Source organism: Trichomycterus rosablanca, chromosome 2 (genome assembly GCF_030014385.1).
Source record: "Trichomycterus rosablanca isolate fTriRos1 chromosome 2, fTriRos1.hap1, whole genome shotgun sequence".
NCBI classification, from domain to species: Eukaryota; Metazoa; Chordata; class Actinopteri; order Siluriformes; family Trichomycteridae; genus Trichomycterus; species Trichomycterus rosablanca.
The window spans coordinates 32,987,660-33,001,289 of record NC_085989.1 but is presented as its reverse complement, the minus strand read 5'-3'; the positions used below and the strand labels follow the sequence as shown (position 1 = coordinate 33,001,289).

The 13,630-nt window shown below is 38.2% G+C and overlaps 1 protein-coding gene across 1 annotated transcript; it reads left to right on the top strand.

Annotated features, from left to right (window-relative positions):
- Positions 1–344: 344 nt before the first annotated feature.
- On the top strand, positions 345–13,527 carry rbbp4 (retinoblastoma binding protein 4). Its single transcript, XM_062990743.1, has 12 exons — positions 345–811; positions 2,118–2,265; positions 3,073–3,218; positions 3,320–3,493; positions 3,997–4,112; positions 4,272–4,432; positions 8,209–8,335; positions 8,415–8,492; positions 8,604–8,680; positions 8,770–8,827; positions 8,920–9,030; positions 12,899–13,527. The coding sequence occupies exons 1-12, from the start codon at positions 796–798 to the stop codon at positions 12,959–12,961; spliced, it is 1,275 nt and encodes a 424-aa protein (XP_062846813.1). The 5' UTR covers positions 345–795; the 3' UTR covers positions 12,962–13,527.
- Positions 13,528–13,630: the final 103 nt, after the last annotated feature.

Here is a 13,630-nt window from a genome sequence, read left to right as displayed (position 1 = left end):
AGCACTTTTGGCTGTACTGAGCTTAAACTTCAGACTGGGGAAAAGATCAGCTCAAATGGTGTGATGGTCAGCACAATGATCACATGAGTTGCTTTGGGTTCTCATTAGGACTGGTGTAAATTCGGGGAATACAGCGCCCTCTTGAGGTGTTGACTAAAACAGCAGCACATCTTGGTTAAAACTTGGGAATCTTAACTAAGCGAGCTGGCTGATTGCCACAGTACTTAAATTGGGTTTATAATTCGTTTTAAATTCTCTACAGTTTTTTTTTGCTTCTAAAAACTTTTGGTTCTAATAAATTTGTCCGTTTTGGTAAGTCAGACTAAATAGTAAGATCCACTGAAAAGACCTGAAATTCCATTACTTGTAGCTGGCTACCCATCTCTGCCTCTGTTGTCCTCATCCCACTTATTGGCTGTGATTTAGCGGTATCGGATGCCTAAATCTGGGTCAGTTATTGGTGTACTTACTTACTGCGATCGGCTGTAAGGCTGAGGTGCCAGATACCAAATTCTGGGCAAATCAACTTGTGTGCTCATTTTCTTGGATCGGTTTAGGATGGTTAAATCTGGCAACCTGCGTCGGTCCATATTGTACTTTCCCTAGCAATCTGGCAACCCAAGCTGAGTCGTCGTATTCTCCCGTTCTCTGATTGGCTGTGAGTGAGCGGTGCCGGCTGTAGTTGGCGCGAACGTGCACAGTACCGCGAGACAAAGAGCATCCTGCTGCAGTCAGGGGTCTTGCTGATCTGGTTTACTGCATTATCGTTGTGGTAATATCACTCATAGAGCCGGCATGGCTGACAAAGAAGGTAAGAGCTGCTTTAATTCAACATTAAATGTTGTGCGAAGTGAGTTTAAACAATGTAGTTCTTTAGTTAGCTAATTGCTAATAGCGCAGTTGGCCATTTAGGCATGAAGACAGGCCGCGCGCGTCCCGCCATATTATCATAATTTAACTCTATTAGAAATATAAGCTCGGCTTTATTATCATGAATTTTATTAGAAGCAGTGTAACAAAACCCTGTTTTAAACATGCACAGAGCACAAAACATTACAGATTCGCATTTGTAAGAAGTTGTCAAGTTATGCTCCCTTTAATAGGCGGTAGCAATTAGAATGATTGAACATTAGCTAGCATGATGCTACTTGCCAGATTATTTGCCTTGCATTTTACATTCAAGTCGCGGTACAATAAATAAAAGCTGTTACTAGTGAGAGTAGTTATTAGTGTTTATGTTTTAAACGCTTATCTTTACCTTTTATGTCACGTTAGAGGTTCACGCTGTAATTAAAACTGCAGCTTGGACTGCTCAATGAATCGTATTTATGATGGTCACTATATTTAGTTTCTTTAATGAGTTTTAAACATGAGCAGTGTTATGATGTGCACCTTTAGAATAAACTGTTACCGGTACTTTAAACGTTTAGAATTTATTTTAATACTGATTGGGATGACCAAGTAAAAATATTCATATAGTCGTATTATTTCCTTTCCCTTTTTGATTTGATCCATCAGAATCAGACTTTATTGGCCAAGTATGCTCACATACAAGGAATTTGACTTTGGTTATACAGATGCTAGCAGTGCACGATAAATACAATAAGGACAGTCCTAAACACGCACACACACACACATACTCTCTCTCTAACACACACTTCACACATTCATACCTGTAAACAATTAGCATGTTAATTCACATTATGGGTTAAAGGTGCAGAGTTATGTGCAGTATAACAACTATAGATATATACTATATATAAATAAGAAATGAAATGAATGTGAAAGACCAGTGTAAGCAGGTAAAAAACAAACACGTGTTGACTAATATGGCAAAGATTATCCACATAACCATAGGACACTATCTTTAAATTACTTTTGCATAATCGGCTTAAAACTCTTCATTCTATAAGAAAGTTTGTACTGGACCTCCTTAACACAATGTGGCAGTTAAAAAGTGTTTAATGCTTTAAAACCAATGCTCTCACACACTAATTAAATTGTCTGATTTTTAAGATGACGGATAGTAGACAGCTTGCTAATACTTAGTGCTTTGTATCTATTCAAATACTTAAAACAGTTTGGTACATGACATTTTTTTATGTTCTATGTTGCAGCGGCTTTTGATGATGCAGTGGAGGAGAGGGTGATTAATGAAGAATACAAGATCTGGAAGAAAAACACACCATTTCTTTATGATCTGGTGATGACCCATGCACTTGAGTGGCCCAGCCTTACAGCACAGTGGCTGCCTGATGTCACCAGGTATTCTAAAGCATTCACACAGGAGAATCACTACCCCTTTCTTATTTATTTTGTGTCTGCAAAATAATTGTCACTCAAAACTTACAAAGTTTTAGTGAGCTCCGTACTGTATGCAGTTGCCAACTGCTTTTTTTTTTTTTACCTGCACAAGGTGGGTTCACAGAGATCAGTATTGTGTAACTGCAGCAGTGATGAGGAGTCCTTCTGGCCCTCCCACTCAGCAAACATTAGCCAGTCATGTTTATCCTGCTGGCTGGTAGCAGAGCTGAGATTTGAACTCGGTAGCTACAGATGGCTGCGAGACCCGAGTACAAACCATGTATATTTTCATCATTTATTGTTTAAATGGCTTTATTATTTAAAGGGACAGTGGTAGCCTAGTGGGGAGAGCTTTGGGCTATCAACCGCAAGATTGGCGGTTCAAATCCAGGCTCTGCTATGCAGCCACTGTTGGGTCCTTGAGCAAGGCCCTTAACCCTGTCTGCTCCAGGGGCGCTGTATGATGGCTGACCCTGCGCTCTGACCCCAGCTTCCAAACAAGCTGGGATATGCAAAGAAAGAATTTCATTGTACTGTACACCTGAATATGTATGTATTACAAATAAAGGATATCTTAATCTTAATTAATTAAAATTATTCTGGAATTTTAGTCTGTAAAAAGGCTTTTTTTATTTATTTATGTATTATTAGGAATGTCAGAATGTGTGAGTGTTCTGTAATAGTTTTAATATAGTTAATAGTTTTTGCTCAATGCTTATATTTGCCAGTAAAGTATATTAGCATAACACTTCTTTCTTAACCATACAGGCCTGAGGGTAAAGACTACAGTGTCCACCGGTTGGTTCTTGGCACACACACCTCGGATGAACAGAATCATCTCGTTATTGCCAGCGTTCAGTTGCCTAACGATGATGCTCAGTTTGACGCTTCACACTACGACAGTGAGAAAGGGGGTAAGTAGCAGTCTGTAGGGTGACAGCAAGCTTATTATATAAAACATAGCTAAATGTTTGTTTACATAATTTGCAAATTACTCTTATGCCATTGTTTGCAGAGTTTGGTGGCTTTGGCTCAGTGAGTGGAAAGATTGAAATCGAGATTAAGATTAACCATGAAGGAGAAGTAAACCGAGCACGCTACATGCCTCAGAACCCCTGCATCATTGCTACCAAAACTCCCACCAGTGATGTGCTAGTTTTCGATTATACCAAACACCCATCCAAACCCGGTAAGTTTACTAATCTTATTAAAATTTGAACTATGTAATACATTTGTTTAGCAGGATGCAATCAAATGTGATCACAATAGGCTGATTTTTTTCCCAAAATACATCTGTTTATTTGAGAGACATGAAGGTCCTGGATTTGATTCCCAGGTTGAGTGGGCTGGGTCCTTTCTGTGTGGAGTTTGCAAGTCCTAATATGCCTTAAATAAATAAATAATATTCGAGGTATTAGACAAGAGATATGTTTGAGACAAAGTTGGGAAAGCAAAATTGAGATGGTTTGGGCATGTGCAGAGGAGGGATGAAAGTTCTATCAAAGAGGGGTGCTTTGGATAAAGCTGCCACGCAAGAGGAGGAGAGGAAGGCCCAAGGCTATTAGGCTATTACCTGAGGGTATCACGTACAAGTGCCCAGAAACATGAGCATGTGTGCATGCACAGTCAGCTCACAGCATAGTTCAGAAGTTTTTCACGGCTCATGCTAATGCTGCTTTCTGTTTTCTATAGATCCTTCTGGAGAGTGCACTCCTGACTTGCGATTGAGGGGACATCAAAAAGAAGGATATGGCCTGTCTTGGAACCCCAATCTAAGTGGCTGCCTGCTGAGTGCCTCTGATGATCATGTAAGCCGCACATCATCTGCTTGTATTTATCTTTTGCTTTAAATAAACTGACCATCAGATACCCAAGGGTCATCTCTCTTTATTTATCTATTGTACAGTATCATGGCTAACATCTGGTCTACTGGTTTATTTATTGGCTGTTTGTTTTTGTTTTTTTAGACAATCTGTCTCTGGGATATCAGTACAGTACCTAAGGAGGGGAAGATCGTTGATGCTAAGACTATTTTCACCGGTCACACTGCTGTGGTTGAGGATGTTTCATGGCATCTTCTGCATGAGTCTCTCTTTGGATCAGTGGCAGATGACCAAAAACTTATGATGTAAGTGGGTCTTTATTTCTGTGTTCTAAGCTTTAACACTCTAAATGTCATAGATTATACACGGTGGTGTCTTCAGTGTTTTTTTTTTTTTTTTTGTCCTCAATTTTCCATTTTAGTCGCTTTTCAGTGCTTGATTGTGAATCTGCTGCCATTTGTACAACCCCCATTCTGATCAATCAGAACCAGATCACTGCACACTCCTTCCTACAAATGTCCAGTATGCTGAAATACAAACAATCTGCAGTGGTGTGCTGGCATGTTAGATCGCTGTGCCACTGACTGGGTGTTGCAAGCCTAATGTTGCTTTTAAGTAATGGACAATCAATATACGAAGAAGTATTAGATGTCTTACAGACCCTGTATAATCAGTCGTCATATACATCTTTTCTATATGAGGGTTATGTTTTCAAAGGAAATAGTTGTACAAAATTACATTTTTAATGCATGCTACATGCATTTCAGTCTACTTTCTGTAACCATTTTAAAAGTACACTTGAGATGGATGTCGGCTGATTTACTAATATTGGTGCATTAGTATTAAGAGGCATTCAATAATGCCTTGATTAAAATCAGGACTGCCCTGCAGAAATGTACATACTGTTTGAATGGAGCTTTTTCTAATTAGGATCCAACCAAGATTCAATCTGAAAACAAGACGTCTGAAAAAACCTAGATGTAAACGATTTCACAGACACAATGGGGCGGCACGGTGGCTAAGTGGGTAGCAAGAAGGTCCTGGGTTCGATCCCCAGGTGGGGCAGTCCGGGTCCTTTCTGTGTGGTTTGCATGTTCTCCTCGTGTTTGCGTGGGTTTACTCCGGGTGCTCCGGTTTCCTCCCACAGTCCAAAGACATGCAAGTCAGGTGAATTGGAGATACAAAATTGTCCATGACTGTTCGATATAAACTTGTGAACTGATGGATCTTGTCTAATGAGTAACTACTGTTCCTGTCATGAATGTAACCAAAGTGTAAAACATGACGTTAAAATCCTAATAAACAAACAAACACAATGTGGTTTAAGGTATTAGTTCTTAATCATGAACCCATGATGTACTAGAAGGCCTCAACAAGAGTAACAGAACTACAGAGATTTGGATTACAGATGGATCACACTTTTACTAGTCAAATAAACTTCTGTAGACACAAAGCTTTATTTTTCACAGTAAACAGGCAGTGCATAACAGCGGAATTTATAAACAATGAGTAATGCTACCTAGGGTTGGGCGGTATGACGGTATTGCGGTATACCACGGTATTTAAAAATGTTGACAGTATTTAAAAATGTTGACGGTATTTTAAAAAATGTGAAGCGCCAAATTTCTGCTTTAGGTCTACCTTGAAAACTGAGACTAAGACATTTGCGCATCCACAGTAAGGGAGGGGTGGGAGTGGTAGGTGGTTGGAGCTCGCTGATTGGTTGTGGGGGTGCTCACTGTTTGAGGTGATAACAGAGGGAGACAAGCGAAAAGCCACAATGGCTAGTGTTAGCTGTGAGGTAAGCGGTCTGTGTACTTTAGGTAATTCGTTTTTTACTTGAATTCCCAAAGTTGAAAAACATGAAAACGGGTTGTTTTTCGTTTCAAAATACAATATGGGAAAACTGGGAGTTATTCGTTTTTCGTTTCAAGATCAAAAATCAAATAACAAACAAGCAGAAATTTAAAAACGGGTCGTATTTAAATTTTCCGAAATAAACATTTTCTATCAGTGCAACCGGAAATAAACAAACACAAGCGCGTGCATGTGTGTAACGGTGTATATCAAGCACAAGTGTTGAGAAGACGGAGCAAAAAGTAATAATAACGTTACGCCGTGTCCCCTGTTCTGACTTTTGTGTCTGCCGTAGTTTTTCCTGCCTTTGTAATTCACACGAACTATTTTTCCTGGAAAAAAAGGGCTATTCTAAGAAAAAAAGAATGTTGTTTTCTAACGTCTCACCTGTCATGTAATGTGAATTACAAATATATTGTCTGGCCCTTTAAGAATGTTAAGTGTACTATGCTGTGTAGGAAAGATATCAGAAATGATCGTCTCCGGCTGTGCTTATGTTGTTTTGCACTGAGCTTGTGTGACCTTAAAAGTAGCGTTCTCGCTAAACCCCCACTGAAATGTTTGGACTTTGAATTATTTTACATCACCGTCGTCTAGTGCTGGACAATAATTCAATTGGAGATACTAAATTGTCCATGACTGTTCGATATAAACTCGATATATATCGCGATAGAAAATGTTTCAATAACGGTGATATGATTTTTAAACAAATTCGATCGATATACATTTCGTAAGTGCGTGATGACGTGCGCCACGGGCACGAAGCCAGTGCTCAGCGTTACTGCTCTGATTACACTCCGCTAACATGGTGGATATTAGCGGCTAAATGTGTGAGTGAACGAACATCCACAGTTTAAAAAGAAGCAGTAGAAATAGTTGATATGAGAGAAAAGACTAGACTCTTTTTTTCTGTATTCTTTAAGCACAACATCTGCTGCAGCAACTCTTAAACACTTTTTATATTTTTTTATCCTGGTTGAGCACTTGTTTGAAAATGTTTACATACAAATAATAATCAGTCCATGTTGTGGATTAAAGTTGGTTAAGACCAGAGGTAGAAAGTAACGGATTACATTTACTCGCGTTACTGTAATCGAGTAGTTTTTTTGTGTTCTTGTACTTTTTAAAGTAGATTTTACAGCCTGTAATTTTACTTTTACTTAAGTATGTTTTGTATTGAGAATTGTAATTCGCTACATTTTAAATCCCATCCGTTACTGAGTAAAAAAAACGCTTTAAAAAATCGCGTCAGAGAAACTGCTGCAGTGAATTCTGCGATGGGGAGTCGGATCTTTTGGCTCGGTTCCTTTTAAAGAGCCATATATATATATATATATATATATATATATATATATATATATATATATATATATATAACGACTCCCAGAAGCGCGAGTCGGTTCCTTTATTTAATTTTAAAGGGCCGTTCAATAGATTCGAATCATTCTACGACACATCACTAGTGGTTGTACAGTTTGAAAAAGTTTTATGGGACTAAAATGACACATTATACATCCCTAAATGTTTTAAATGTTGTCTCAACATGTTTTTTTCTATTATATTTTAATTAAAAACAACTATTGTGAGATTTATATCCACTTGTCCTGTTTGCATTACACAGAAGAGACCCCCCCCCCCCCCCCACCCTGCTGTTAAACAAGTAACTAAGTAACGTTTACTCTGAGTACATTTTAAATGAGTTACTTTTTTCTTGAGTAGATTTTTAGACTAGTAACTTTACTAGTACTTAATATTTTAGTACTCTTTCCACCTCTGGTTAATATATTATATATTGTCAAAGCTTATGTTTATTTGAGAATGATGTCGTGTATTTGTTTGTATACAAATGCTGAATACAAGTAAAAGGTGAAAGCTAATTTATTTGTATTATTTATTATTATTATTATTTCTAAAATATTATGTAGTTTTAAAGGGTGAGAGTTTATAGACTTTGCAAATAAATTTTTCAGAGGTTTGCAGGTACAGCCTTCCAATGTTGGTGTTCTTGGCAGTTTTTCTGACATTTAGTAAAGTTTGTACACTAAAGTTTGTCCGCATATGACGGTATGCAAATCGGCAATACCGCCCAATGCTACCATTTTTCATACTGCTAAATGTATCATTAATACATTTCAAGACTAAATACACTTGCATTTATATATGCACAGTGGCATCTTTCTCACATAGATACGCATGCTTAATACATCTTTTCTTATTGTTTCAGTTGGGATACACGTTCCAACAACACATCCAAGCCCAGTCATGCGGTAGATGCTCACACTGCTGAAGTCAATTGCTTGTCCTTCAATCCTTACAGTGAGTTTATCCTTGCCACTGGCTCAGCTGACAAGGTAAGAATCATAGTCAGAATGCCTGTTTACTGTGTAAAGCACTGTGAACTATAACTGGTGTTGTATCACCCTCCAACAGACTGTTGCACTATGGGATCTGAGGAACCTGAAGTTAAAGTTGCATTCATTTGAGTCGCATAAAGATGAAATTTTCCAGGTATTATTTCTTTTAAGGTACTTTATTATTATAATTTTTTATTTATTTATTTATTTGTTTAAAATATGTGCCATTTGGGGCAATATCTCTGACCTGTCATTGTGCTTACAGGTTCAGTGGTCACCTCATAATGAGACGATCCTAGCCTCCAGTGGAACAGACAGACGACTAAATGTCTGGGACCTTAGGTAAGTCAATTCCTAGTTGTTGTAGATTTGTGCACCATTGGAGTGCAAAGACTTTTATTAACCTCAGCTATATTTCTGTTTTCCTGTAGTAAAATTGGTGAAGAGCAGTCCCCAGAAGATGCTGAGGATGGACCTCCAGAATTACTGGTGTGAAATAATTTCATAATGCGTATAAATACTTTAAAAGGAAATTGATGTCTGAACTATGTCTTAGTTATTCTGTTTATTGTCCCCTTCAGTTTATTCATGGTGGCCACACAGCTAAGATCTCTGACTTCTCCTGGAACCCCAATGAACCGTGGGTGATTTGCTCTGTGTCTGAGGATAACATCATGCAAGTCTGGCAAATGGTGAGTAAATGTGCTCTGATCATCAATATGTACTGGTCATAACAAGTCATTCAGCTTAGATATGGTTTCGTTAAAACAAGATGCCATTATAAAGTTTAATTGAGGTCAAATGTGAAGCTTTCAGTTCATCAGTGGAAATGGGTTGGTTCTCAGCACAGCAATGACAGACAAGGTAGTGATATGTTAAACTATGTGGGACACATGTATTCTAATCAGCCATAATATTAAACCCACCCACCCACCTAATATGCTGTCAAAACAGCTCTGACCTTCTGAGACATGGACACCACAGGATATCTGAAGGTGTCCTGTGGTATCTGGTATCAGAGCGTTAGCAGCCGCTTCAACTTTTGTATTTTGCGAGGTGGATCGGACCTACAGTACATCCTGGTGCCATTTCCAGGGTTCGTACGGGTGCTTGAGATTCTTGAAAATGCTTGAATTTTAATGTCGTATTTTCCAGGTTTGAACAGTGCTGGAATTTTGGATAAAGTGCTTGAAATCATAACAATATTTATTTCACCACAAATAGCTATCTGACCGAATAGTTAGCAAGCAAAGTCTACTTTCTGATGGGTGGCCCATTTTGAAACATATAACGTATTTGTTTCCCTTTAAATTTTTATATTTCTGCTATTACCAAACACAATTCTGGTTGCTTATGGCGTAATGCCATCTCTTTTAATGTGAAAAAAGGTGAATTAATCATTTTGACTATGTACACTATATTGCCAAAAGTATTCACTCGTCTGCCTTCGCACGCATATAAACTTGAGTGACATCCCATTCTTAATCCATAGGCATTAGTATACAGTTGGTCCCCTTTTTGCAGCTCTAACAGCAGGTTTGGAACTCTGCAGTTATTGAGTCAGCAGAGCGTTCGAGATTTTTATGCAGTATGAGCTGCCTCAGCACTTGGCGACCCCGCTCTGTAACTTTACGTGGCCTACCACTTGGTGGCTGAGTTGCTGTCGTTCCCAATCGCTTCCACTTTGTTATAATAGCACTGACAGTTGACTGGAATATTTAGTAGTGAGGAAATTTCACGACTGGACTTGTTGCACAGATGGCATTCTATCACGGTACCACGCTGGAATTCACTGAGCTCCTGAGAGCGACCCATTCTTTCACAAATGTTTGTAGAAGCAGTCTGCATGTCTAGGTGTTTGGTTTTATACACCTGTGGCCATGGAAGTGATTGGAACCTGAATTCTTTTGTGAATACTTTTGGCAATATAGTGTATGTACAGTATTTGTATAAATATATAATTTACCACAGCTGTAAGGTGCTGGAAAAGCTTGAAAATGGACATTGAAAGTGCTTAAGTGCTTGAATTTGACCTTGGAAAAGGTGTATGAACCCTGCATTTTCTCCGCTAGTAAAATATGCAATGCCTCGCCATTAAAACTTTAAGAAAACGCTGCATAAACTGAAACGAAATACATTAAGAAAATGCTGTCTTTGAGGGTTGCTCACAATGGAAATGCTTCCGACCACTAGGGGGTGCACTTTATAATTTTTACTTGACAATGCAACAATTCCAAGAGCGACATGTGATGTGACTCGGAGTGCCACCATACCAATGCCTGCTGTTGGTGCCTTCCATAGTGGACAGGAGTTAGCATAGACACTTTGACAGGTCTGTGACTACACGTCATACACAAAAGGCTTTGATGCACTGTGTTGTGACCTCATCACCAGTATCCCTCCTTGGACCACTGTTTGGTGGGTACTTACAATGGCTAGCTGTGAGCACTTTTTGCTTCTTGCTGGGCCTTAAAAAGGTAGCTCGGCTTTATGTCTGATCATATTCGCTGCAGTCAACACGATTACTATGAATAACCACCATCAGCCCAACATTTATTACGTTCCTGGCTGAGACATGTGAATGTTGTATGAACTATGCATTGTCCTGCACTTATTTAAGAGATGGTTTTAATGTTTTGGCTGATCAGTGTGGAAGTATAAAAAACAGTGTGGAAAAATAAGTTTATTGCTAAATATTAGCTGAAATCTAATTCCTCACATACAAGCATTTTGTGACACCACTAGAAATCTATGCATATGGTTTACTATATAGTGCTAATTATTTTATATAAAAGTATAAAAAATAATTTATTTTTATACTTACAGTAGTGTTCAAAAAAATAGCAGTGATTTTAAAAAAGTGAATAAAGCACAAAATCATTCTAATAACTTTTATTCCCATAAATGCAAATGCACTGAAAATACTACACTTTCAATTCTAAATCAAAACATTAACAACATTTAGCCAGTTTGTGTTCATCCTTTACAGAAAGTTAAGAAAAATGAATATTAGGCTGTTCAAAAAAATAGCAGTGCCAGAATTTTTCTTTAAAAACTCAAAAAAATTATCTATAACATGAAAATTTTTTTGAGGTTTCACTTTACTTTAAATTACTGAACTAATATTTAGTGGCATAACAATTGTTTCCGAGATCTGTGTTGCATGGAGTCGATCAACGTCTGGCACCTCTGAACAGGTATTCCAGTCCAGGATGATTAGACGACATTCCACAGTTCTTCTGCAATTTTGGGTTTTGCCTCAAAAAAACGTGTTTCAGACGTCAGAACACAAGTTCTCTATGAGATTGAAGTCAGGGGATTGGGCTGGTCACTCTATTACCTCAATCTTGTTTGTCTGTAACCAAGATGTGTTGGGTCATTGTCATGTTAAAACACCCATTTTAAGGACATTTCTTCTTCGACATAGGGCAACATGATCTCAAGTATTCTGATATATTTAAATTGATCCATGATCCCTCGTATGTGATAACTAGGCGTAACACCATGGTATGAGAAACATCCCCATATCATCATTTTGTACCACCATGCTTTACTGTCTTCACAGTGAACTTTGGCTTGAATTCAGTGCTCGGGGGTCATCTGACATACTGTCTACGGCCACTAGACCCAAAAAGAACAATTTTGCTTTCACCAGTCCACAAAATATTGAGCCGTTTCTCTTTGGACCAGTCAATGTGTTCTTGGCCAATGTTAACCCATTCAGGACACGTCTTTTTCTTAACAACGGGACTTTGCAAGGAGTTGTTGCTGGTAAATTGGCTTCACTTAATCATCTTCTGTACTCACTGGTAACTTCAGATGTTCCTTGATCTTTCTGGAGGTGATCACTGGCTGAACCTTTGCCATTTTGGCTATTCTTCAATCCATTCGAACAGTAGTTCCACGCTTCCTTCTGCGTCTTTCAGGTGTTGGTTGTCACTTCAAGGCATTTGAGATCATTTTAGCTGAGCAGCCAATAATTTGCTGCACTTCTCTGTATGTTTTTCCCTCTACAATCAACTTTTTAATCAAAGTACGCTGTTCATCAGAACAATGTCTGGAACAACCCATTTTACCCAGTATTTCAGAAGGAAATGAGCTATGACCAACCTGTGCAACATTTGCTACCCTCCTACATTAAATAAGGGCCAAATTTGACACCCGTTCTTCTGCAGAACGAATGATTTCACCAACTGAACTCCTCACTGCTATTATTTTGAACAACCCCCTTTCAATCAATGCTTCGATTACTCAGAATGAGTGGGATGCATGTCCTAATTGTTGGGTTTTTGTTTTCATTACTCTACTACACTTTCAAGTAAATTATTTGCTATGTAGAAATAGCATTTCTACTAAAAACAGTGATTTATCAGGTTAATGGTGTTGGACTGCTATTTTTTTAACACCACTAATTGGAGATCCAGTGGATGTATTATAAAGCTAAGATACTGAGGTTACCATAACTTTGGGGAAATGCTTATTAATGCCATATATACAATTGTTTTTTTCTATCTTAGCAAGCTTTTACTTAATTTTGCATCAATGCTTTTCATTCGTCAGGCGGAGAACATTTACAATGATGAAGACCCTGAGGGAGCAGCAGACACAGAAGTCCAAGGATAAAACAACATTGCAGAACTTTCAGCCTTTACCACATCGCATTGTCTCCACATAACCCTGCTCGTTTCCATCTTCTGAACTGGCGAACATTACCATTCACCCATGTATACTCAAAAAACAGTATGTCCCAAGAGAAGGAGAAAAACGACTGGAAACATTTCTCTTTTTAATATTATGAATAGTGTATTTTTCTAGGAGTAATTTGTGGCTCTTGTTTTTCAATTCAGATTTGCCCTCCTTTTTTAAAATTCTACTCCACAGCCTCTTTACTTATTTGACAATAGAAACATTACAAACCATAAAAAAAATAAGCCATGTTTGAGTATGTGCTTGCCACGGTTTGATCGTGGTGGCTGTCGCTAGGGGATTTATTTTTTACATGAGTGATTTAAGCATGTCAGAAGTTCAGGTGGTCACTTATTCCTTATTTTGTACTTTCTCAGTAGTGATCTGCTGTTGTTTGTCTTTTTCTTATTATAATGCGAAAGCATTTTGTGGCTTTTCAGTGTCTGTCCTCTTTGTCCATGCTGTTGTACAGAACATTCAGAATAAACTTTTTCATGAACTGATTCAGCTATAGTGATTGAACCTCATGACTTAAACACTTAACTTTATTACATGTGTATTACTTGACATCAGCAGTAGTAAAAGTGACCCGGGAATAGTATACTA